The sequence below is a fragment of the Lemur catta genome, chromosome 8 (genome assembly GCF_020740605.2).
Source record: "Lemur catta isolate mLemCat1 chromosome 8, mLemCat1.pri, whole genome shotgun sequence".
NCBI lineage: Eukaryota > Metazoa > Chordata > Mammalia > Primates > Lemuridae > Lemur > Lemur catta.
Window position 1 is genome coordinate 48,690,201 of NC_059135.1, and position 26,906 is coordinate 48,717,106.

Below are 26,906 nucleotides of genomic sequence, written 5' to 3' on the forward strand. Positions count from 1 at the left end.
TGTTCTACTTTATGATTTTCATTTGTCATTGAAACTGTGAGTTTAAAAACTACTAATATCTTTCAAAGTGCCTGAGGAGCCCAAGGAAGTTGTTCCTGAAAAGAAGGTGCCTCGTGTGGTTCCCAAAAAACCGGAAGTCCCACCTGCTAAAGGTACATGTAGCTATGCACTGTTTGAGGGAGGTGGATGCCGCCTCCAACTCCTAAAAGTGTTTTGTTCTATGTAAATGTGACGGATGTTTACCGGTGATTGTTCATAATGTTAAAATACTAATATCTTTAAAGTGCCTGAAGCTCCAAAAGAAGTCGTTCCAGAAAAGAAAGTAGCTGTTCCCAAAAAGCCAGAAGTCCCACCAACTAAAGGTACATGCCTCTAACGAGATTCTGCAGAAAAACCCTCCCTCTTGATCTCAAAAGTCACCTATTATCCAACCCTTTGTTAGCCATTTTTCTTACAGTCATAACTGCAAACTGTTATTCTGGATTTTCAGAGTTTAAATGATTTTTGATAACATCATTGACTTTTTTTAAAAAACTGAGGTGCTTATTTATTACAAGCATTGGAAGAGTTTACTAACACGGTTTTGTTAATAGGCCACATTTTCCTCCCCACTATGTGACCTTATTGTGAATTTTGTTCTTGGATCTGTCCCTGTGTTATTTGAACAAAACATGAAGTAGATGTGGTATAAATTTCATGCACTTCTCAACTACCCATAAGTAAAAAACTAACTAATACCTTTAAAGTGCCAGAGGTGCCCAAGAAACCTGTCTTGGAAGAGAAACCAGCTGTTCCTGTACCCGAGAAAGTGGAGTCTCCTCCCCCAGAAGGTACACGTGAGACCATTAATGAGCTTGCCACTTGTGACTATTTCTAATTTAAGCTTTGTTCTTCTTCCTTCCTAACTCATTATCTCTTGGTCACTTTCTATCCTTTGATTATTTGTCTTAATTCATCATTCTAAATTAGCTCCGATCTCAAATCTATTTTGGGTTATCGGTCAGCAGTATCTATATAGGTCATTGTAAGCTGTATTAAACAAAACTTCTCTAATGTACACAGAAAGTAAGATGGGGGCACTAATGAGTATAAATGACATTAAACACTAAAAGGGCTCAAATCAGTAGACACAGAAGTCAGTGCAAATAAGATAGATTGCATCTTCACAAAAATAGGAGACTACATTAATTGCAACAAAGGAAGAAATCAAGACTACTATTTATTGTGTTTGGTGTTTTGTGAATTTTACAGTATAGTTCCACACATTAAAATAAAATTAACTAATATCTTTAAAGTATATGAAGAACCTGAGGAGATTGCTCCTGAAGAGGAAGAGCCAATTCCTGTTGTAGAAGAGGAGGAGCCAAAAGCCCCATCTCCACCTCCAGAAGGTACAAGGCAGGACCCACTGCATGGGAAAAACAGAGATTTCATTTTTATGTCTAGTATATACCTTCTTTAAGGTAAAATGTCAGTCTCCTATCTCCTTGTTTGAAATTTGACTTCATTGACCAGAGCAAAAGTTATTTGCAAACATAAAACTTAGGTTCTACAGAATTTTACAATGTGCATACCAAGAAATACATGTGATTTTTTTTATTCATTCATTAGTATCAAATTTTTCATTGTAATCGTCTCACTCTAAAAGAAATTCCTATCATTCAAGTGCCTGAAGAGCCCAAGAAGATTGTCCCTGAGAAGAAAGTTCCTGTCATCAAAAAACCAGAAGCTCCACCACCTAAAGGTACTTATGTTAAAATAAATATTGACTTAAATTTTGTGTGCTGTCCAAAACTTTATACTGTTTCTTTATTGTGTGTTGTGCCATATTATGTCTTTGTCAGCTGTTATCTATATGTTGTGGTATTGAATAAACTTATAAAGTTAATGTGTATACATTACATCTTACGATTTCATATTGTTAAATGTTACTAATATCTTTGAAGTAGCTGAGATGCCAAAGAAAGTTGTCCCAGTGAAGAAGGTCCCAACAGTTAAGAAGCCAGAAACACCACCAGGTAAATGTATTTACGTCATCACTGACATCATAAAAATAAAAATACTCTAATATCTTAAGTTGTCCTCGTTGTTGTGTAATTAGGGACAAAAAAAATGTCCTTATTTTGTTCCACTAATTTTAATGCTGCTTCATTAATTATGAATTTTTTATCTTAACATTTTTAAATCTTTTTAAATACTCTTTTTAAAATAAAACTAATATCTTCAAAGTGCCTGAGGTGCCCAAGAAACTTGTTCCAGTAAAGAAGGAACCTGTGCCTGTTACCAAAAAACCGGAAGTCCTGCCAGAAAAAGGTATCTACCGTGAAGAACAAATACATATTTCCCTGATTGCTATGTAAGCATTTTAATAAGAGCTCTTAGAGCAAAAAATATTATGAGTTTATGCAAAACTACATATCACAGAAAGAAAGGGAAAATAATGAAGACAAAGAGAAAATGTGTCAGATAAGTAGGAGGGAAAAAAATGAATGAGGTTCAGTTGTGCCATGACACATTGCATGGTTACATGTGGTAGAAGAAGACCTTTTCCCACTCAATGTGTAAGACAGCCTAATTCAGCAAATTTTGTTGAACGTTTACCATTAATAAGACACTGTGTTAGAAAAATTAAGACCTGATCCTGTCTTCAAACAGCTTAACTCTGATCAGAGGATAGAAAGATAACACAACTCTAACACAGACAGGAGGTGATAACACTTACAAAGTGAGTACAAAGTACAGAAACAAAGAGCCAGAAAAAATTAATTTCAGGCAGAGGCACTATGGAAAGCTGTGTGGAAAAAGAGAATTTAAATTTTGATGGATTTTCACATGTAGAAATTGAGGAAAAGGTATTGCAGGCAAACAGAAGAGCATATTAAAAGGCACAGAGTTAGAAGGGTCTAGAAACTGCAAGGGTCTAGAAACAGGTAGAAAGGTCTAGAAAATGTCAAATGAATTTACATAATTTTAGTATAGATTGGTTGTGCAGTATCTTGAAAGATAATTCTGGATAGAAACATGGGGGTCATATTTTGAGTACTTCGGATGCCAGTATAAGGCTTATACTTTATTCTATAGGCAACAGGAAGCTTCAAAGGTGTTGAAGTAGGTGTACATATTTATAGGATTTGGGCTTTAGAAAGATAAATTGGCAGCAATTCAAGCTATTGGAATATAGTGTAAATAGTAAAGAGCCATTGAATTTATGAAGGTCATTAAGAGTTGGACAAGACCAGTGGTGGTAGAAATGGGAAGGGGGTTGTATTTAAGAGAGATGGAGATTGAGTTGGCCTCTGAATATTATAGAAGCCATTAGGGAATGTGAGGAGCCCAAGATAATTATAAGGGCTGAATCTAGATGGCCAAGAGAATGGTTCATTGGATATCTGAACTGATACTAGAAGAAGATAGTGAATATATATTTTCACTTTTCAAGTATGGACATTAGGAACGTGCATTAGGAGCTTAGGAAAGAGATCAGGCCTAGAGATGTAGATCTCAAAGTCATCCACATGGAAATACAAGTTGAACGTGCTGGAATGATCATTCAGAAAATGCAGAGCAATTTTTTTTAAGTGTCAAAGTTAGACCAATAGGGAACACCTTCACTTAAGGGTACACAAAGGACAAGAAGCACATGAAGAAGGCTGAGAAGATTCATTTACAAAATTAGGATGTCCAAAAGGGTGCCATGCTTCAGAAGCCATTTTCCCCATGAAGTCTTGGTAGATGAAGATCTTTCTCCTATATTCTTTGCGTGCTCTTTGCATAATCTTGCACATCTTATAAATTCTTAATAGTAAACAAAATCGTATCTTTAAAGTGCCTGAAGTGCCCAAGAAAATCGTCCCAGAAAAGAAAGTGTCCGTGCCTATCCCTGAAGAGCCAGCAGCTCCACCTGCCCAAGGTACATGCTGCTCTATAAATTTTGGAAAGATGACAATTGTCTCCATCATCTTGCTTTGATTGTACATAGGGCTTATGTATTTGTCTGTCTGTCTCAAGTGTTGAATTTACTGATATTTTGGGGTCATCTGAAGAATATGTTATAGAGTGTAACTAAATTGATACATAACAACTTAGCAGCTGCAGTATTCTATTCTGACTACAGTCTAAAATAAAATACTATGTTTTTTAAAGTTGAAGAGACTCCTGAGGAAATAATATATGAAGAAAAAGCATCCATAACCATTGGTAGAAAAGAGACTCCCCCTGTTGAAGGTATACATATATATAGATATAAATTGTTTTAATCTCTTGAAAACGCCTATTAGAAATACAAAAGTATTTTTAGGGTGACATTCCTTCTTGAAATTATATACAAAAGCATTCTGATACGTTTCACCACTTTATTTTTCAAATAGTTATATTCTTTTGAATTAAAATCTTTAATGTGATTATTCTTATTGGCAATTATAAGTTCCAAAAGGTACAGTTAACTGAAGCAAAACTGGGATAATCAAATTTGATCCTGAAATGATAACTCAATATCAAATTTTAAAAGTCATCTCATTTGCCATCAATATACATTGAATAGTTTTCAGTTGTTACTAGAAAGTTCAAGTATAAGAAAATGGGAATCTTACTTTTCCTATGCAAGTGAATTTGCATGAATTGTATATTTTTCTTTTCACAACTGTAATCTTTGCATCTGTGTGAAACTTGTGTCTTTATGAAGAACTTTACGTTACAATCTTATATCCTTTGTCAACATTCTTTAAAGAACATGAAATTGAAAAGTATATTCAGCCTGAAGAACCTGAACCTCAACCTGAACCTGAACCACAGCCTGAAGAAATACCAGTACGAGGTATTGGTTTAATTGGACTTAAATCTTCATCATGACCTTCTTCATCTTGAAATATGTGTTGTTTATGTTGTTCTACATGTGTAGTAGGTTTCTTTGCATCTGTATGTAAGGTTTTCTTTGTTTTAAATGTGCACCACATTCTTATGTTTCCATGTAATTTGTACTATCTCATGTCAAATGTGGCTTGTCTGGATGCTTCCTTTGTTGTTCGTATTGGTACCTTTGCTGTATTTCTCATCATCTGTGTACAGTGTTGATATTTTTATGTTTTATCTTGGATACTGTTTTATGTTTTATGTTAGACACTGATATTATATGTCTAAAAAAGCAAACTTTTTACTTCATATATACAGGTATACAGAAATATATTTAAATTTCTACCAAATATGTTATATATCTGCATGCTAACATATACAGATACTAATACTTTTGAAATACTCTTTCAAGAACCTGAACCTGAAAAGAAGGTTATTGAGAAACCAAAACTCAAACCAAGACCCCCACCTCCTCCTGCTCCACCCAAGGAAGACTTGAAGGAGAAAATGTTCCAACTTAAAGGTATAAAATGCCACTTCCAAAGTCTTATTAATCTGCTTCAAACTCTATCCAACCATCTGAAATAATGCTTGAAAGAAACATACGAGTCTTGGAAGTGTGTACTTTCAGATATGATTGTGCTGTGAGATTGCATAGAGACGTGTGTTTTCTGCTGCCCCAGGGTCGCTGGGTTGCCTTGTCAAGCCACGCCTATTGCCCCAAATGTCAGAAAGTGAACCGCTAATGTCATCCTGGACATCTGGATGTAGGGGCTGTCCACCTAACTTTCTTATGTAGAGTGGGCAGAGTTTTCTGATTTCAAAGCTTGATCACTATGCTTATCTTTAAGGTCTTATGCATGTGGAATGTTTAAGAAGTCTTTGCAAGATATTTTTAATATTGCAGTAACAAATTTATACCAAAGTCAAAATTTTGTTCTCAAAGAACTGCATGCGCTTTTAAATATAAGTAATATATTCACAGGGTCCAATAGCCGACATGTGCTCACATATCGTGAAAGGAGCAAGACCTGTCACTGTTCTCCCACTTTCTTTTTTATTTTATTTTTTGCAACTTAATAAAAACCCAGTTGCATTCTATAGTGGTTTTCAGGGTAGCTGGAAAGAGTAGTTATTAATACACTTTGTATCCAGCATCTCTTCCCATTATTAAACTTCTCTTCATTCTTCTTGTTTTGATTTTTCTTTGAATTGACATAATACTACTTAATTTAAAAAAATATCAATGTCTTCAAATGCTGAAATAAATTGACAGAAATATACTTTTTGTTTTAATAAAAATTTGTCTTATTTATGATGTCATGAGGTTCCTTAATCTAAAATAATCTAGATATATTCTTACATAAGCATTTTTCCTATCTTTAGCTACACATCTACAAAGCCAGAATCTTCCAAAGTAAAGACATTGCTTCTGGTGATTCTTGCCCTTCCTGGCCAGCAGGGACACCTTCCAGTGTTTTAAGTGAGGTGTAGAAAAGGGGGGAACCTTTTAAAAAGTCACCCATCTGTTGATTAAGGGTGTGTCCATTTCCCTTAATGTAAAATTTATACTCAAAGGAAATTTTCTTTCTCATGCGAAGAACAAAAATTGTCTTCTCAGCCAGTCTTTAATTTACTACTCAACTTTGGAGTAAAACCAATCTGTTTTCATGGTTTGAATGCTTCTTCTATGTTCTTTGGAGGCTGTTCTTGGCTGTTATTAATATTCTCTGGTTATAAGCAAAGCTTGGTTTTGATTCTTAGAGTAGAAAATTAATCATTTGCTTCACAATAAATATACAAATAATAAAAGTAAGTTCATATTCTTTAAAGCTGTTACAAAGAAGAAAGTCCCTGAAAAACCAAAACCTGAGGTTCCAGAAAAAGTGGAGCCTACACCTCTGAAAGGTATTTCACAGGCTGGAAAATACATTCCTATGTGGTATCCCTTCATTGCTTCTTGCTTTCTCTGCCTCCCTAGAATGTTCTTTCTCTCTCTCTCTCTCTCTCTCTCAATGATCACAGTAGTCTCATTCATTTCTTGTATTTTTGTGGCTTTTATGGTCCTGGCTCATGAGTGTTGCTTTTGTCTCTCATCAATTTCATACATTATATGGATAGATAGTACTTATCTTTGTCTCATCCACATATGTCTTTTTGCATTTTCCTAAATTCAAAAATATCAAATTTTACTGGTTAGCTGTAATTGATAGCAGAAGACACCTTAGGTTAAAATGCTGAGAGCTAGTAATAGAAAGTTTTGGTATTTCACTTGAACATCAGCAATTTAGCCAGTGTTATAAGCATTAAAAAGAAGTCATATCCTCCTTCTATGTTATTAAAATGATTCATAGGGATTTCTATATGACTTTCCTGTCATTCTCTTCTGGCTGACTACAAGACATTCTCTCAGGTGTACAGAACTCAAAATTTTGAAAAATTTTATTATCAATGCAGGTCATTTTTCAAAATTTATTTTTCTTTAAACAATATTTTCCCAATATAAAATTAGACCCTAAAGAAAAATAAATGAATTATAAAAATCAAACATCTGTCAAAAAAAAACTTATTAACTTTTCTAGTAATTTTACTGGGTAGCAATGTTCTGTTTAAGTAATCAATACATCCAGACCCAGAAATTGACTCATTCTTGATCATTCTGAAATTTCGGAAAAAATCATCAGTATGAATATACATTTCCTGATTCATAAAGTAGAGATTACAAAATAAGGTTATCATGGAGAATAAGTGGTAAACATTAAAATGGCATGTAATGACATTTAATGACTTTAAAAATAACAGCTATAATGGTGTGTTCTGCACCTGAGTCTCAAACATCAATAAGATCTTAAAAATAAAATAATAACATATAAAAACAAATGCAGATATATTTTCACTATGTCCATTATATAAGTAAAGGAAATATATATTATGCCATCTCCACTTACATCAGTTAGATGCATGGTCTTCCCTCTGAGTTCAATCAATAAAAATAATTATGCATTAAGAACATTGATGACTCTAAAATAGTATTGAAGACCAGCATAATTTATCATGGATAAAAAAATTAATGTCTAACTGTAAAATTTTTACTTAAATTACTTGACATTAGAAAACAATGATTATTTAAAATAAAATACAAATTTGCCTTTTAGATGTTTTAAATTTTTCAAGTGAGAGTTAGGCAAGGTTATCTTTATCACATAAAAAACTAATGAAATGTAAATATCTTGTTTAAAGCATCAACTGGGAAATTTTATGGAAATACCTAACAAATTCAGATTTCATATAAGCAAACAAATAGTTACATAATACAAATAAATAATGTTTTAAATTAGATTTTAATTGACATAAGGAGAGAGGTAAATGGTTCAATAATCACCAGATGTTTTCTTTTTTTCCCCCATTCAAATCCATGAGAGCTACAATAGCAAAAGAGGCTACTCTATAAAATAAAATCATCCACCATGCTTGGTAGGCACTGTAGACACAAGAGGAAGTTAATTTAGAATTCCTTGGGTCACTTAATTTAAATTTAAGAACATTTTCTTACTCATGAAAAATGAGCTTCCAACACCAACTATGAAATTCTATAGTTCTATAATTTTAAGTTAGTATTATTTCACAAAGGAAATCTTAAGAAAGGATGCTTCTCTTCTGTTCTTAAAGTGAGATATGGCCCCTCCCTACCATCAAGGTCACAAACAGGATCCCTTGGCTTTCTTATTCCATCAGTGGAAAAGACTCATGATGGCACTAATGCTTGCCAGTATCATTTTAATGTATTTAATGGTTGGGGAGAAACCAATGTAGATTTGGGCAATCTACAATTGCAGGTTGGGGCAACGATGCTGTCAAGAACCCTGTAATTTGATGAAAGATTCATAAAATCAGTACAGAACAATTATCTTCTACACTCATTTCAGATGAATATATTTGCCTGCAGTTAATGTAATTGAATTTAATCACAAGGTTATATAGATGTTTGCAGAGGAAATAAATGTATTTTTTTAATTCTGTGATATTTATATGCAACTATAATTGTCACTTGATACACTAGAGTTAACTAGTTTTAAGAGAGACATTTTTCTTGTTGAAATCCTGTTTTTATATGCATTCACTTCAAAATTTGAAATCATATTCTTTTAAGTGCCTGGAGTTGAAAAGAAAGTTCGCAAATTACTTCCTGAACCTAAACCTCCACCAAAAGAAGAAGTTGTTCTGAAAAGCGGTATAGTATTTTTCAACCATCTATCAGCTTTAAGTACATGAAAAAATTGACTTGAAAGCTTACGAAATGTTTCTGTCTCTTGGTTTTCTTTGAATTACATTCCCTATTTATCAAAATTTGTTTGTAATTTGATTGAAAATTAAGAAGACTATCATTTTCAAATCTTTTTAAAAAGAAGACAGAAATTTTGTGAGCATTCACAGTGTTTTGAAATTTACAATGTTAATAGGCATAATTAAATTGATAGCATTCTAAACTAACAACAAAAATGACCATGACTGCCATTTTTATAACCAAATTATGTAGTAAAATACACTAAACCTATTAAACACAAAAAACTATTTAAGCTTAAATTCAGTATTCAGTTTTAAAATGTCACACAGGATCACCACAACTAATAAATAACATTTTTGAAAAACTGAACATTTCTTTCCTACTAATAAAATGTTAAATAATTAGAAGCAAGATATTCAAATGGAGAATCAGTTTCTAACATTGTCTTCACATAGAATTACTGATTTCGGGGCCACATTTCTTTAGATACCTCTGCTTAAGTAAACTTTCTACTTATTTACATACTCATTAAATTATAACATTAAGTTACTGTTAGAATTTGTTACTATTCAAAGTATTCATTTTGTGTTGGAGCTATTTCTGCCACAGACTTGTCTCTGAATAGATTTAATTACGATGACTTAATTAGAATATTATTTTTAAAGTGTTTTTTTTTTTTTACAAAAAAGCATTTTTAGTGTAAATGCTAATTTTCCAGAGCACTAGGTCGCATGCTTTTCATTTTCATTGCTTTGTACATTATTTGTATTTGTCGAGCTTATTCAACATCTTCATTGGTTTGTCTTGGTTTACATATAAACCTTTTTGTCTTTAAAGTTCTAAGAAAGAGACCTGAAGAAGAAGAACCTAAAGTAGAACCTAAAAAACTAGAAAAAGTTAAAAAACCTACAGGTAGGAATCTCAGTGACAACTTGTGAAATTATTTTTTAACAAAATGGACATTTAACAAAAGGTTTATCTTGTAAACATAAATGAAGCTAAATATAAACATAGCTTCGTATTTCATCTGTGATGTAAGTCTATGTTTTCCATTGTCTGCTTTCTGTTTAAACATTTTTATAGTAATTCCCAAATCCATTCATGTATTTCTCTGTACTTCATTCTTATTATTACTTTGCCACTTAAGTTTTTCCAGTGGAAATGACTGAAATAATCAAGTTGGCTGCAGCATAACTTCATAGGAGGGTGTTAGCAAAGGTTTCATAAAATCTGGGAGCTTTGTAAGTAGGTTGGTTTTTATCATTAGCCTATGCTCAAAGGGTGTAATTACTGGGAACTATTATAGAAGTGATTTAGAAAGGGAGAACTAATGGGGGTGAGGGACAAGGGGATGGAATAAAAGAAAGAAAAATAAACTGAGGCAGAGTGAAGGAGAGAAAAATAGAAATTAATTGATAGACTATAAGGTCTTTAAAAAAATCAATAAAGCTTTTGAAAAATAAATTGTTTAATCTGATATTTCAGATGAGTTGATTTCTAAATATTCAAATCTTAACACTGCAAATAATCTTTTTATCTTAAAGTACCAGAACCACCTCCAAAAGCCGCCGTTGAAGAGGTTGAAGTGCCTCCTGTTACGAAAAGAGAAAGGAAAGTTCCTGAACCAACAAAAGGTATAAACCTACTGGCACTTTCTTAGTTGTTTCTAAAAATGCAAATATATATCATTTAAAATATCATTACACTTGCATCAAGATTTAAACACATGACCTTAATCTGGTCATCACATATGACTTCATTTTCTTTACCATTTCACCCTCTCGTGCAATTGGCTAATAATCACCTAGCTGTTAAATAAATTACTAGGAAAAAAATGTATTTACAGGGAATGAGATGAAGAACAACATTAAAACCCATAAAATTGCCTAACTATATTTTCCTAGTATTTTGTTAAAATGAAAAATAAACTTAGATCAAATACTTGATTTGATAACTACATGTATATAAACTCTGATATCTTCCAAGATATGTTAAGTCTATTTAATTTTGGTTTTGACTTTGTGAAAAGCTTCAAAAATACTATGATAACCTGCTCATTACTGTGAATTTTTTTAGTGCCTGAAATTAAGCCACCAATACCTCTCCCTGGACCCGAAGCTAAACCAAAGCCTGAGCCAGGTGAGCAAGCTCATCCTCAATGTCAACAGCATATTCTTTCATGATTCATTCAAATAATGTGTAGTTAATAAGAAATAGTAAGTAAAAGTCAGCATGTTTTGATCAAATGATTTATAATGTCTCTATATGCTTAATGTATTATTCTCTGAAAAACTAGTCATTTGAAGATTTCAAAGTTGTATCAGAAAAGGCAAACAGGCCACCAAATAAGCTTTTAGGGAATGATAAATAGAGACATTAATACAATGGACGTCTCTCTACAGAAGTGAAAGTAATCAAACCACCTCCCATGGAGCCCGCACCAACGCCCATCGCTGCCCCAGTAACAGTGCCGGTGGTTGGAAAGAAAGCAGGTATTTATCCTGTAGTTCTCTTTTTGCTAGTTTATTTTGGTGGCTTAATAAAAGTATCCACACTTGATTAAAATTCAAGCCCTAAATTATGTTGTAACAAAGAAATCCTTTCAATAATGGGTGTTTACGGTAAGTTCTCACCTTTTCTTCATCTGATATACTTTCCTCACCTTTTCTTTTGCCCGATAGCTGCATATTGTATTTTGTTTGGAATGTACGTTCCTGCAGTGCACCGTTTCTTCAGTGTGTTTTGGGGATTAAGTAATGAATATGTTTAGGGCTCACGAAAACTAAGGAGACAGACACCCTGCAACAGCATACATACAGGAATCCCCCGGAGCTTCAGATTTCCCCATACCCTAGAGCAATCATTTCTCATTTTTGAAGAAGCCTTTATATTGCGATAATGAAAAAGTTCTGGAAATGGATAGTGTTGTTGGTTGCACCGCATTGTGAATGTACTTAATGGAACGGAATTGTACACTTAAAAATGGGTAAAATGGTAAATTTTATATTAGGTATATTTTATCACAATAAAAAAGAAAAAGAAAAAAAGACTGCATAGTTCAGCCTTTAAATGTACGTAAGGATTTAGATCAATAATAATTTTCTTAAATGTACTCACTTAATGGTATCTCAAGTCCAAACTTAAGGTACTTAATTAGTTGTATAGGAACTATGTAGTAGTTCCTCATCTAAGTGATAATTTAAAAACTCAAACTGATTAGATGTGTAATTATAAATCATTGATAAATACACATCCTAACTATTTACCTCTGGCAAGTTGCCTAATCTTTTTAAATTTTTATTTAAAATCACTTAGAAAAAAATTTATATCATTGATTTAGATTATTATTAATTATACATCATATGTGTTCTATATTTATATTTACATGTTTACTACCTACTACACATTATATAATAGTTTATAAAAATATTTTTTAAATTACTTAGAAAATTTTTATTTAAAATTATCTCAAAATATTTGGGTTTTTCTTGTGTTTAATGACATGAAAAAATATACTATGTTCTTTTCACAGTAGCTTAATTTTTAATATTTATACTTGGTCACTGATGTTTATGATTTGGACATTATTCTTTTAAACCTTTATAATTTCAGTGTGGTACCTTTATTAGAAAACAGTGATAAACTGCCATTGGGCTAGTTAAGTATGTGTAAAAATAAAGCTGTTCTCACATCCCAGGGGCAGAAGCTAGAGAACCAGTTCTATAGTTTATACTGTCCCTACATTAATAATTGAATCAAACTCTAAATGCAGAACCTCTCTTGCTTTTGCCTTAGTTCATTGTCTAATTAAGGGAAATCTTCAAAGGAACGCATATATGTATGGCACATAGGCCCTTTTTTTCCTAGTCTTCCCTGGATTTGTCTGTCTGCTCAATTCAAACACAAAAAGAAAGAAGAAAGGCTTTTGGTTACTTCCAGGACATTTCCTGTTTTCCTACACTGATTTCTTGTTGACAAAAACTTATTTCTTTGGTTCACATAACCAACACATATATAAACACATAAAACATTTTACACAGCTAGGCAAAAACAAAATTCCTCACAAGGCAACAGTGAATTTTCCAAAAATGGGAAGAGAATAAAGGCACTTGCTGAAAGAATTTTTAATCCTAAATATGTTGTCAATTTAGCTTGGTCTCATCAATCTCATGAGAGATTGCCTTCTTGATAATATTAAAGTATTCTCCATAAAAGTCATATAAACGAAACCAACTTCTCTATGTATTAATATTTATTTTTAAAAAAAGCATGACTCACCCTGTATAATTTACTGCTAAACATGAAATAAGTCTGAAAATGGTTTAAATGCTGAGTTTTCTTTTTATTTCAGAAGCCAAACCTAAGGAGGAGGCTGCTAAGCCAAAAGGTCCCATCAAAGGTGAGATTCAATTTCCTTGTACCTGTATTGTAACCTTTCATTCTGTGAATTTCCAAACTTTATGTTAAAGGGAAAAAAATTTCAAAATTTGTAACAATCTTTATTATTTCTAACTGAGTTTGCCAAAACTAGCATGTTTTCTGATATTTCAAATAATATATTTCTAATATTATGCAAGTAGGTATTATATGTATAACCAACTATATTTTAGTATCATGAATCCTATAAGTTCTTAGCTTCATTTTTCATATGCATGATATTTAAACATGGCAGATAAAATAATTAGACATTAATCTGGATATATTATACATAGGATTAAAACTTGAGAAAATGAAGAGCATTTATTATTCATGGATTCCTTATACCATCTCATTTTCCTGTCTGAAACAAGGCAGCATAAATTCAATTGACCTTTCAATTGCCTGATCTTTAATTTTCTGTTCTTGTCTTTTAATTGCTTTATGGCTGGTTTTATCCAGCAGGCAGCGAAGTCTGCACTTTCTGACTCCTATGGAGATGCCACATCAACTTTTCATTTTATTTTGAATTAGGTGTAGCCAAAAAGACTCCTTCACCAATAGAAGCCGAAAGGAAAAAGTTACGGCCAGGAAGTGGTGGGGAGAAACCTCCTGATGAGGCACCGTTCACCTACCAGCTAAGGGCTGTGCCACTGAAGTTTGTGAAGGAAATCCAAGACATCGTCTTGACTGAATCAGAGTTCGTTGGCTCTTCTGCAATCTTTGAATGTTTAGTCTCTCCCTCCACTGCAATTACAAGCTGGATGAAAGATGGCAGCAACATCCGTGAGAGCCCAAAGCACAGGTTCATCGCAGACGGTAAAGACAGAAAACTGCATATCATTGATGTCCAGCTTTCTGATGCTGGTGAATACACCTGTGTTTTACGTTTGGGAAACAAAGAAAAGACCTCCACAGCTAAACTTGTTGTAGAAGGTAACTTCCAGTCTTCTGAACATGATCTGTATTAGACTTTAATACAGTAAACCCTAGTAGCAACTTTTACCATAGTTTTAGACAAAATCTCTTATTTCCAAGTTTTATTTCATTGGAAATGTTGTATGTATTGAAATATACACTGAAATTCTCCACAGAGCTTCCTGTACGTTTTGTAAAAACACTGGAAGAGGAAGTCACCGTGGTCAAAGGACAGCCATTGTACTTGAGCTGCGAGTTAAACAAAGAGCGTGATGTGGTCTGGAGGAAGGATGGGAAGATTGTGGTGGAGAAACCTGGTCGAATCGTGCCTGGTGTCATCGGCTTGTTGAGGGCCCTGACCATCAACGATGCAGATGATACTGATGCTGGAACGTACACAGTTACTGTGGAAAATGCCAACAACCTGGAATGCTCATCTTGCGTAAAAGTAGTAGGTTAGTACTTTGCTGGGACATTTTGTTCTGCTTATTATGAGACTAAAAAATTGGAAGAAAGTACTTTATTTTCCAGTATCAGAATAACAGAAGTCTTGTACCTTATATAACAAGAAGAATATCAATATCTCATAGCAGATTAATTATGTTCAGTTTTGCAAAATTTTTCTATTTTTGAAATTTACTAAGGAAGTTATTTCTCTTACTTGTTCAGATCATAACCCCCTTTCTGATCTCATTTTCATACAGAAGTCATTAGGGATTGGCTGGTGAAACCTATACGAGACCAGCATGTGAAACCCAAGGGGACAGCTACTTTTGCCTGTATCATAGCTAAAGATACTCCAAACATTAAGTGGTTCAGAGGATACGATGAACTCCCCTTGGAACCAACTGATAAGACTGAAATATTGAGAGATGGAAACAAACTATTCCTCAAAATTAAGAATGCTATGCCAGAAGATATTGGTGAATATGCAGTAGAAATTGAAGGGAAAAGATACCCTGCAAAGCTGACACTTGGAGGTATAAAAATCTTACCTTTTATTCTGAAGAATAAGTTTTGTACATGCATAAGGCAAAATAACATGTCAAAAAACACAAAAGTAAAGCATTGTTAGATTGTTTAAAGCATTATGTTATTTCATCCCTGATGAATACAGATCGTGAAGTTGAACTGCTCAAACCAATAGAAGATGTCACCATTTATGAGAAGGAAAGTGCAAGCTTTGATGCAGAAATCTCAGAGGCAGACATTCCTGGACAATGGAAACTGAAGGGAGAACTTCTAAGGCCCTCACCTGTGAGTAATTTCCTATTTTAAGTTGTTAGTCATATAAAATAACTATGTTCTACAGTCATGTTTGACATTCAGATTTGGTTTAATAATAGTGAAGTTACTTTGGGCTTCTAAAGTCTCCAAAAAGGGAAGGAATTTGATGCAGTATTTGTGGACACCTTGGACAATTTTATGACAGAAGATGTTCTGCTTACTTTTATTAGTAGTGATTTTTTAAACTCCATTGAAATCTGTATCTGAAACATTTCTTCTCCAGGGGATTTTATCTCTTGAATGCTAACTAAAACTATTGTCTTTCAGACTTGTGAAATCAAAGCAGAAGGTGGAAAACGCTTCTTAACTTTGCACAAAGTCAAACTGGACCAAGCTGGTGAAGTCCTCTACCAGGCCCTTAATGCAATTACAACCGCCATTTTGACAGTGAAAGGTACAGGGCTTTTAGAACTCCTGGAGCGGCCTCAACTTCATTTGACACCCCTCTGCATTCTGCAAAACCTCACTCTTAATGTTTGATTTTTCAGAAATCGAACTTGACTTTGCTGTGCCCCTGAAGGATGTCACTGTTCCAGAAAGGCGACAGGCTCGATTTGAATGTGTCCTCACCCGAGAGGCAAATGTCATATGGTCTAAAGGACCTGATATAATCAAGTCATCTGACAAATTTGATATCATCGCCGATGGAAAGAAACACATTCTTGTTATCAATGATTCTCAATTTGATGATGAAGGCGTCTATACGGCTGAGGTGGATGGCAAGAAAACCTCAGCACGGTTATTTGTTACAGGTAAGAGAGCTGATGAGATCTGTGATATCCCATAGGAAGGCACACAAATATTTGACTTTAAAGAGAGAACGCCAAGTTCTAAAAACTGTGACAATCAACACCCCTAATTTACTTTCACAGGCTACCAAAACAACCCCCTCTTTTTTTTAATGGAGCTCTATTTGAAAAGGCGAATAGATAAATAAATGCCCTGTGAAATGGGTCCCTTTTATGCAGGCAGATTAGACTAGAATCTTTCCAAAGGTAAATTTTGTTTCTGAGCATATTATCCATGCTTGCGTTGCAGGTGTAAGACTGAAATTCATATCACCTCTTGAAGATCAAACAGTGAAAGAAGGTGAAACAGCAACTTTTGTTTGTGAGCTTTCTCATGAGAAAATGCATGTAGTCTGGTTCAAAAATGATGCCAAACTCCACACAAGCAGAACGGTCTTCATCTCATCCGAGGGCAAGACACACAAATTGGAAATGAGAGAAGTGACACTGGATGATATCTCTCAGATAAAAGCCCAAGTCAAGGACCTGAGCTCCACAGCACAACTGAAGGTCTTAGGTAAATGTGAACGGCTATAACTAGATAACCAGTTTCTGGATGGTGGGAGTGGGTAGCAATTATTAAAGAGCAACCTGTTACTCTTTCATAAACTTGAGTTTTCACATTCTTCTGATATATGCGGAACGTCTTTTACAGAGGCCGATCCCTACTTCACTGTGAAATTACATGACAAAACTGGAGTGGAGAAGGATGAGATTATCTTGAAGTGTGAAGTGAGCAAAGATGTGCCTGTGAAATGGTTCAAGGATGGTGAAGAGATCGTCCCTTCACCCAAATATTCTATCAAGACAGATGGCCTGCGCCGCATCTTAAAAATCAAAAAGGCGGAACTTAAAGATAAAGGGGAGTATGTGTGTGACTGCGGCACAGACAAGACAACAGCCAACCTTAATGTTGAGGGTGAGTTACTCAAAAATGTAAAATTGACCCTATCTGAGGCTGCAGTTTATTTGTTCAGTCGTGCTAACAAAACTTTGTACAATTTCAGCTCGACTAATAAAAGTGGAAAAGCCTCTGTATGGAGTAGAACTGTTTGTTGGTGAAACAGCCCGCTTTGAAGTTGAGCTTTCTGAACCGGATGTTCACGGCCAGTGGAAGTTAAAAGGACAGCCTCTGACTGCTTCTCCTGTAAGTCATGATTAGCTGATCATACAGGAAGAGAGGTGCTTGGTTGTTCAGGGTGAAGAAGGGTATGAAATCTTTCGATGATTTGTAGGAATAACTATTTATGTAAACGATATTCTTTCTTTCCTTCTCACCCTCACTCCAAACAGGACTGTGAAATCATTCAAGATGGGAAGAAGCATGTTCTGATCCTTTATAACTGTCAGCTGGATATGACAGGAGAGGTTTCCTTCCAGGCCGCTAATGCTAAATCTGCAGCCAATCTGAAAGTGAAAGGTATGCGCTGCTTGTCAGCCGCCATTTTGCATTTCCTTTGCAAGACTTCCTGAGAAGCCCCTGCATCCATCAGCGGTCATGAATGGAAGAGTATTCTGACTTTTTCCACTGGCCTTTTGTTTCAGAACTGCCTCTTATCTTCATCACACCTCTCAGTGATGTGAAAGTCTTCGAGAAGGATGAGGCTAAGTTTGAGTGTGAAGTATCCAGGGAGCCCAAAACATTCCGCTGGCTAAAAGGAACCCAGGAAATCACAGGTGATGAAAAAATTGAGCTTATAAAGGATGGCACTAAGCATTCAATGGTGATCAAGTCAGCCGCTTTTGAAGATGAAGCAAAATACATATTTGAAGCTGAAGATAAGCACACAAGTGGCAAACTGATCATTGAAGGTAAATATTTTTTATTAAATAGGCCACCCCAAAATGATTTTTTTGCTTTTATTTCTATAGCGAATAAAGTGCTGAATTAATGAGGTCTTTTTTCTTTCCTTAACAGGCATCCGGCTTAAATTCCTCACCCCTCTGAAGGATGTAACCGCCAAAGAGAAGGAAAGTGCTGTGTTTACTGTGGAGTTGTCCCATGATAACATCCGAGTTAAATGGTTCAAGAATGACAATCGCCTACACACCACCAGGCTGGTCTCAATGGATGATGAAGGGAAAATTCATTCAATCACCTTTAGAAACCTGTCTATTGATGACACCTCCCAAATTAAAGTAGAAGCTATGGGGCTAAGTTCAGAAGCTAAACTCACTGTGCTTGGTAGGTACTTTTTAAAATTTAATTTTATTGTATTAAATTCAGCAGAAATTTGTGGAGAATCTGTTACATAAAATAGTCTTCTAAGTGTATTTTTCATGAAAGCAGCCCCAATCCTTAAGCAACTATCACATATGTTATCAGGCTTATTTCTAAGACACTTTTACCTAAAAATATGAGGACATTAAGTAATGAAGATACTAGCTTAGGCCCATAAAATAGCAAATTAAAATCAAAAGTAGAACTCTTGGTCAATTATTGAGCCCTGTCATGTTTAAAATAGGAATATACAAATACTTTCTCTTCACTTTATCAAAATATTTCAGAGAAATATTTTTCAAGTTTCTAATTAGAGACGATAATACAGAACTTACATTAAAAAGCCTCCTTGTTTTTCTTGGCCACAATATCAAGAAGATTAAGTAAGAAATCTAACATATATAGACACTATTAAAGACAAACTATTAACTGATTTAGAAAAACTAATAATATGAATATGAAAGCTTAAAGGTAAACTAGACATAATAGAGTTGCTAAAAAATTAGAAATTCAGTCAAATAATGGAGGAACACATTATATTTGAAGCTAAATTTCATAGTGTCTTTTAAACTACTGTTAATGCAATATTTCAAAACATAATATAGATGGAGTCAATCTTGATAAATCCCATGCATGGATTATTTTTCTAATATTTAGAGAACTTTTGAACATAAACATGTTAAATGATTGAACACTTGGTATAGTTTTAAAATATAACCAGCACTCTGTGAGTTGCCTCTTAAACTTTCCAAGAAATGATCATTTCCCTAGGTGGTTAATAAAATTTTTTCATTTATACTTTACTTGCAGAGGGAGATCCATATTTCACAGGAAAGCTTCAAGATTACACCGCCGTAGAGAAAGATGAAGTGATTCTACAGTGTGAAATTAGCAAAGCAGATGCACCAGTGAAATGGTTTAAGGATGGGCAGGAAATAAAGCCATCCAAAAATGCTATTATTAAGGCAGACGGCAAGAAGCGCATGTTAATCCTAAAGAAAGCTTTGAAATCAGATATCGGACAGTACACCTGTGACTGTGGGACGGATAAAACCTCAGGAAAACTTAACATTGAAGGTAAGGAAAATTTCATGAGTTTCACTCTTGAAGCCACTGGAATTATTTCTGTTAGAGGCTAATGGCACATGTGGACCCTTCACTTTTCTAGATCGGGAAATTAAATTGGTGCGACCCCTTCACAGTGTGGAGGTGATGGAGACTGAGACGGCCCGCTTTGAAACTGAGATCTCTGAAGATGATATCCATGCCAACTGGAAACTCAAGGGAGAGGCCCTACTCCAAACACCTGTAAGGCTATTTCTGAACTTGTCAACACCTAAAGGAGCTGTGTGAAATATTATAGAAAAGGGCAGGTGAAAGTCAGAGTGCATGCAGGACATTTAAAACATGATAGCACGTTTTCTGTCAGACTGTAAGCCAAAGAGAGGTATTAGGGTCTACGAATGGGTTCAAACAGGCACTCCTGCATTATTTTTGATCCAGCAGAGAGGGTACAAGTTTGTAGATATTCTGTGTTGCTGCTAGCTTGTTCAGAATTATGCAACTAAAATAAATATTGCTTTCCTGATAGTACCTGTAAGCTTTATTTCACAAAAGAAAGAGCTCAAAGTTATATAAAGCTCCCTCACCATTTATTTGTAGCATTCCTTTAATTATGAGATTCTATCCTTAAGGGAAAAAAAATCTCAAAAAAAAAATTATCTCCTATAAAACTTTTGCTCTTTTTTGGTACAGGATTGTGAGATTAAGGAAGAAGGCAAAATGCACTTCCTTATTTTGCACAACTGCCGCCTGGACCAGACCGGTGGGGTAGAGTTCCAAGCTGCCAATGTTAAATCTAGTGCCCACCTCCGAGTTAAGCGTAAGTATGGCATGTTTTTGCTGAAAATTAAATAAATACTTTTGCAGAAAAATGAATGTGAGCAAAATTAACTTGAATTGTTTAATTAGAAAACAGGTTTGAAGTACAAAAACTGGCTTTTTTGTATTTACTTCTTTGACATCCCAATACAGAAGTGGTTCAAATTTTAAAGTTTTGGAAATTTCATTGACCTTGCCATTTGAACAAAAGAAAATTTAACAAGTCAGATTTTCCTAGTCTGTAATTTTTTCATTGACAGTAGAAATATGTATAATAAGAATCTAACTCAGAACCGGTGAAGTGGCTGTACAAGTGTAACACCATAAAGAAAAACTTTGCTGTGTGGGCATTTCAGACTCAAAAAGAGAGGCAGGGAGCATTAGGCTAACATTTTTGGAAGGTGCAAATTGTTTGATGGATATGGACAGGCTCTGCGATTGAGGGCCCCTTGTCCTCTCCCAATCAGAGTCCTAGTTATTTTGGAAGTCACATACCTTATGTAGCAAGGGGAACTTGATGCCTGGCAGAGCGACAGATGCAGCGCAGATTCTTGCTGACCTTGTACATCCAAATCAAAGGGCCCCTAACGAATACCCACTCTGCCGTCACCAGCTCTCCCCGTCTCTGCACCACGAAGCCACACTTGCACGGGCGGCACAGCAGCGGCCGGTCTTGTGGCTCTTTCTTTCTTGAAGAAAGCGACCATGGAGTATCATAACTAAGTCTGCATTTATTCTTTTGGAATTACAAAATGAGTAACGCGAAGCTGTTTCTTTCCTCTCGCAAAGCACGAGTCATTGGTCTTCTGAGGCCTCTAAAGGATGTCACCGTGACTGCAGGGGAAACAGCCACTTTCGACTGCGAGCTCTCTTACGAGGACATCCCGGTGGAGTGGTATCTCAAAGGGAAGAAACTAGAGCCCAGCGATAAGGTAAGAAGCAGGCGCATGGTTGCCACGTCGTACGGGTCCTTTTCCTCTCGGGTTCTTCCGCTTTCTCTTATGTGTTCTTTATTCTTTGCTCTTTCTAACGTCCCTTCCTCCATCTTTGCCTTTTTCCTCCCTCCTCTAACCTGATGTTTGCTGAAATTGTAGAGCAGATTTTTCAAATTTTTGTTGCGTTTAACCTGATATTTTTATTGAGATAGAAATAAAAAATTAAAATATGACCAAGTTTTAGTTTTTTGAAGAAAAGGCAAATACTCTTTAGCAAGGCTAGACTATCATTGATAGTTTGTTTAATTAACCGGAAGATAGGAAGGATCAAAAAGGTTTTCTGATTGGATGTTCTGCAACAAGTTTTAACGTGCAATGTATTCTGCACATCAAGTTTTAAGACTAATTCTCTTCTTGCTATCTAGTGTTCTTCGTGTAAGGGGATTAAGAGGAGAAGATTGAATTCCATTTCAGGCAGTTGATCAAGTAGTTGAGATAACTTCTGGGCAGATTTGCTCTTCAAGCATTTCTCCAAAGCTATTTTTAACCTTCAAGTGCTTTGAGCTGTGCAAATTCTGGAATGCAAGTGGGCTATTTAAAGTGCAACTGATGGTACTGACAAGAAAGAAGGGCCCTGTGGTTATATCCACATGTATGAATGAATATATTTTAAGAATTTTTGGTAAATAGCCAGCTCCCAGTGTCAGGTTTTATGAACATTCTCTATGCCCAAGATTTTACCCCTAAGTAAAATCTAAAGATTATTCAGATAGACCAAAATACAATTTGCCTAAATTGACCTATGTATTTTATCCCCCAGAAACAATGTTATGTGTTTAAATTATCTTGATTTTGAATTCTTGAAATAAAATATATAAAATATGCCCAGCATGGGTTGGAAATAAGGCACAGGACACTACATTTGTTCTATGGCATTTCTCCCCAGTATTTCAGAAATAATCTTGAGTGTAGTATCAAGACCTCAATACAAATCAAACTTTGAAGACATAAAGGAATATAATTAAAAAGGGATTCAGCTTAACAAAGAGCCGTAAAGTTGTTGTTTTTTTTTTTTTTGAGACAGAATCTCGCTGTGTTGCCCGGGCTAGAGTGAGTGCCGTGGCGTCAGCCTAGCTCACAGCAACCTCAAACTCCTGGGCTCAAGCGATCCTACTGCCTCAGCCTCCCAAGTAGCTGGGACTACAGGCATGCGCCACCATGCCTGGCTAATTTTTTCTATATATATTTTTTAGTTGGCCAGATAATTTCTTTCTATTTTTAGTAGAGACGGGGTCTCGCTCTTGCTCAGGCTGGTCTCCAACTCCTGACCTCGAGCAATCCACCCACCTCGGCCTCCCAGAGTGCTAGGATTACAGGCATGAGCCACCATGCCCGGCCCCCTAGAGCCATAAAGTTGATTAAAGTATTAGAAAGCAATGCTTTTAAACAACTGCCTTAAAACCAACCAAAAAACTAGTATTCTCCCAAAGTGATTACAGGGTATTTCAATAACAGTCGTCAGATAGATAAGGTCTGCCTGTTATACAAACCATAAGGAGAACTTTTTGGTCTCCTTTTTTACCAACTAGAAAAACCAGCAGGACATTCAAATGATAGCTTGAAAATTAAGTTGCATATCAGAAAACCTTCCTTACAATGAAGTCTTCTAAGTATTAAACTGGGTGATGGGGGCATCTCTACCTTTATTTTAAATTATTTTTCCCTATTAAGTGTGGTTTAATTAACTTGATTAATTAACTTAACTTGTCTAAAAGCAGAGAATTGACCTGGCTCAGTGGCTCACACCTGTAGTCCCAGCTACTTGGGAGGCTGAGGTGGGAGGATCACTTGAGCCCTGGACTTCCAGGCTGCTGTGAGCTGTGATCATGCCACTGTGCTCCAGCCAGGGTGACAGAGCGAGACCCCATCTCTAAAAAGAATAATAAAATAAATAAATAAAGGCAGAGAATTGGGTGACTTTTCACAATTCTTTCTAGTTCTATAAATTCATGATTTGCATATAGAAATACTGCTTAGGGACAAATGATATTATTCTTCAGCTACTAAGTATCTTTTGATCAAATTAAAAGCTTTTTATTAAAAGATCAGTCTTAGTTCTAATGTAAAGACTGTACTATTTTAATTTAAAATGTAGACTCCTAAAAAGTCTTATTCACATTTCTCTTACTCAAAAAAAAGTCTGTTATTATTGCTAAAAGTTTTTTTCTGATGTTAGAAAGGATCAGGTTACTATAATTCTATAGGACTCCCTGTGTCTCTCTTGGCATGGGAATTTTAATCCTTTATTCTAGCCACCCAAAATACTTCAGCCTTTTATGAACTTGCTCCTACATTACTTAAATGTCTCTTTTCAAAAAGAACTTAAATATAAACTGTGAAGTAACAAAATCATGTTATTACATTTTACAGGCTTTATTTAATTTAAGTCTATCAGAACAAACTTGTTCTTGTCAATTTAATTCAGGCCTTTAGCCTCCAAAATTACAAACAACCAAACAAAAACAAGTTATAAAAATAGGAAAGAGAATAGGAAATATGAAGAAAAAAATTTAGAAATGAGTTGTTTGCCTTTTTTTTCTTTTTTTCTTTTTCTGGCTATCAGTTTAAGAAAGGATTGCTAAGTTCTAAATGGCCTTTGATAAATTTGGATTTAAACTTTAATAGTTTGGTCACAGTCATAAGGCCTACTGTATTATAGCAATATGCTTCCATTATAAATTAATATTTTAAAAAGATAATCTCTAATATTATCCTTACATAATCCACCACAAAATCTTCAGCATTCATTTCCTTGGTTTTATTTTTATAAGGTAACTATGAGTTTTTCCTTGTTTTTTTCTTTTAACATAGTCGAGGTAGATTGTATGCAAGCTATTTATTGAGAACCACTATGTGCTGAGCAATGTCTTTGGTAACAAAGAATGTTCTATAGTAGCCTGAGAGGAATTCAGATGATAAAGCAACATGTTAATAGATAAGATACATTTGTGGTGGATTAGAAACTGAGACACTTTTTAAAAATAGTCAAAAGTCACAGTGTAAACTTTATACTGAAATGTCATTAAAAACAAAATTTTTCCCATTCAAGCACCATGTTCTTGAATTAGTAGCTCTGTTCCTAGGGTGTATCTTAATTATCCTTCCTACCTGTTATTTTGCCTTGGTCGATCTCAATTATTAAGATAATTATATGAATAACCATACCCGGCTCTTAATTAAGGAAAACACTTTTAGATGGAAACTTATTTGTGCTTCTTTCCTTCACACGAGTATAATAAAGAGTTCCAGCAGTAAAAGCTTTTACATTATTCTTAACTCTATTTGAACTCTTAAGAAATGCAAAAATCAACCTGGATGACAGGGCACAGCTTCTTAGGAATTTTAAATCACAGAACCAGAAGAACCGCCAATTTGCTTATCTTTACTGTCAGAATGACCTTATCTTTAGCACCACTGATACCTGATTTTCCCATTCCTGATGCTTAAACATGTGAAAAGGAAAGAAGAGTCAACATCTTCATTTGGAGTTTTCAACAAAATTAAGAAGTTGTACAAATTATTTTAATCATAGGTTTATTTGGTTTGCAGAATAAATTGAATAAAATAAATGGAAAGAAGAACTCTAACTCATTGTTACATGGCAAACACCTTGTATTTAAAACATAAGTTTTATTTTCAGCTTACCCTATCCAAATTTTTTTTCCTTTCATGATTTTGCTTTTCTAAGTTCTTCCTTTATACAAATAAACCAAGCAGCAAAATCCAGGCACATATATATATATGATATATATATGCAAAAAAGACCACAAGTATAAACAGAGATTGGCCTAGGCAACTTCAACATAAAAGGCCACTTAGTAATTATATAAAGGTAACTATGAAAACCTAAAATTTTCTTTTAAAATCCCTCTATTGGTTAAAACTTTTAAAAAATATATATACCATATGCATGATTATAACGCAACTTGGAAAGCCCTATTTCAAGCTGTTTACCTAAATGAATTAATACACCTATACACTGGATTGCTTTTTCATAGATTCTTAAGCTGCACTTTTTTACAAAACTAGGTGGTCACACGTTCAGAAGGAAGAGTTCATACCCTTACCCTGAGAGACGTAAAGTTAGAAGATGCTGGGGAAGTCCAACTAACAGCAAAAGATTTCAAAACTCAAGCCAACCTCTTTGTGAAAGGTAATTACCAGGCTTACTTTTAAATACATGTATAATGCAGAGACTTGTAAATAATACCAACTCTCAATTATCTTTACATGATGAGTGTGATGATCATTCAAATCAACTAATTATCCAAATATCCCAAAGTCTAATTTTACTTTTTGGCCTAACGAAATACTTCACAGACCATCTTAAAAAGTATAGAGTCAAAATGGACTGACATAGGTTTTACTTCCTCCTTCTGTCCCTATTATTTTTATTGCACATCCTCTTGTTCAAAAAACAGCTGGAAAAAGAATTATTATCAAACTAGGTATTCATCGCTTTATTCACCAAGAGTTGGCTATTATTTCCTTAGTGTTTCATAGTTTTTAAAAACAATTTTCCTCTGTCTGTACAAATAATGATAAAACATCATTATTAGAGGAAAACATCTGAGTGGAATCAAAACTTACAAATGAATCTTAGAATAGAAAAAAGCCCAGGAAATGCCAGAGGAAAGTTGAGGAGGTGCTGAAACTCTTGGAGAAGGAAAGGAGAGGTACCTTAGCTAATGAATATGATTCTTTCAGAACCCCCAGTTGAATTCACTAAACCCCTTGAGGACCAGACGGTCGAAGAGGGAGCCACTGCAGTACTGGAGTGTGAAGTCTCCAGAGAAAATGCTAAGGTGAAATGGTTCAAAAATGGGACACAGATCCTCAAAAGCAAGAAGTATGAAATTGTTGCTGATGGCAGGGTCAGAAAACTTATTATACATGACTGTACCCCAGAGGATATTAAAAAATACACTTGTGATGCTAAGGATTTTAAGACGTCCTGTAACCTGAATGTCGTGCGTAAGTATTCTTACACAGGACTTTTGATTTGCAACTCTTGGATAACAAAAAAAAGCAACAACACTTTTTTGCATGCCCTTCTTGGCCTAACTGCATTTCTTGGCAACTTCTAGTATTGACACTGACCTAACCTGATTCTTTATGTGTTTAAAGAAAAAAAAAGTCTTTGTGCTATATCTGGTCTGATAAAAGACAGATGGACCACTTTTCACCATGCTTCTTTTCTCTTACTGAGCAGTGAGCTCAGTGTTCTCTTTGTCTACATGGGTATGAATATCCTGTTATGGATGAGG

At 34.8% G+C, this 26,906-nt stretch overlaps 1 protein-coding gene across 1 annotated transcript in view; it reads left to right on the forward strand.

Moving 5' to 3' along the window:
* The window catches only part of TTN (titin), a 269,437-nt gene that overhangs the window by 145,722 nt on the left and 96,809 nt on the right, over nucleotides 1-26,906 (forward strand). The window contains exons 162-192 of the mRNA XM_045559324.1: nucleotides 69-152; nucleotides 285-362; nucleotides 747-830; nucleotides 1,296-1,391; nucleotides 1,667-1,744; nucleotides 5,261-5,371; nucleotides 6,682-6,756; nucleotides 8,999-9,079; nucleotides 9,971-10,045; nucleotides 10,678-10,767; nucleotides 11,210-11,272; nucleotides 11,536-11,625; nucleotides 13,485-13,532; nucleotides 14,084-14,485; nucleotides 14,644-14,922; nucleotides 15,172-15,447; nucleotides 15,585-15,724; nucleotides 16,022-16,148; nucleotides 16,243-16,506; nucleotides 16,793-17,059; nucleotides 17,198-17,461; nucleotides 17,550-17,689; nucleotides 17,836-17,962; nucleotides 18,088-18,354; nucleotides 18,461-18,727; nucleotides 19,574-19,840; nucleotides 19,932-20,071; nucleotides 20,519-20,645; nucleotides 21,434-21,576; nucleotides 25,669-25,792; nucleotides 26,347-26,613. Of these exons, the coding sequence (XP_045415280.1) occupies nucleotides 69-152; nucleotides 285-362; nucleotides 747-830; nucleotides 1,296-1,391; nucleotides 1,667-1,744; nucleotides 5,261-5,371; nucleotides 6,682-6,756; nucleotides 8,999-9,079; nucleotides 9,971-10,045; nucleotides 10,678-10,767; nucleotides 11,210-11,272; nucleotides 11,536-11,625; nucleotides 13,485-13,532; nucleotides 14,084-14,485; nucleotides 14,644-14,922; nucleotides 15,172-15,447; nucleotides 15,585-15,724; nucleotides 16,022-16,148; nucleotides 16,243-16,506; nucleotides 16,793-17,059; nucleotides 17,198-17,461; nucleotides 17,550-17,689; nucleotides 17,836-17,962; nucleotides 18,088-18,354; nucleotides 18,461-18,727; nucleotides 19,574-19,840; nucleotides 19,932-20,071; nucleotides 20,519-20,645; nucleotides 21,434-21,576; nucleotides 25,669-25,792; nucleotides 26,347-26,613 (4,941 nt within the window). The remainder of the gene's footprint in view (nucleotides 1-68; nucleotides 153-284; nucleotides 363-746; nucleotides 831-1,295; nucleotides 1,392-1,666; nucleotides 1,745-5,260; nucleotides 5,372-6,681; nucleotides 6,757-8,998; nucleotides 9,080-9,970; nucleotides 10,046-10,677; nucleotides 10,768-11,209; nucleotides 11,273-11,535; nucleotides 11,626-13,484; nucleotides 13,533-14,083; nucleotides 14,486-14,643; nucleotides 14,923-15,171; nucleotides 15,448-15,584; nucleotides 15,725-16,021; nucleotides 16,149-16,242; nucleotides 16,507-16,792; nucleotides 17,060-17,197; nucleotides 17,462-17,549; nucleotides 17,690-17,835; nucleotides 17,963-18,087; nucleotides 18,355-18,460; nucleotides 18,728-19,573; nucleotides 19,841-19,931; nucleotides 20,072-20,518; nucleotides 20,646-21,433; nucleotides 21,577-25,668; nucleotides 25,793-26,346; nucleotides 26,614-26,906) is intronic.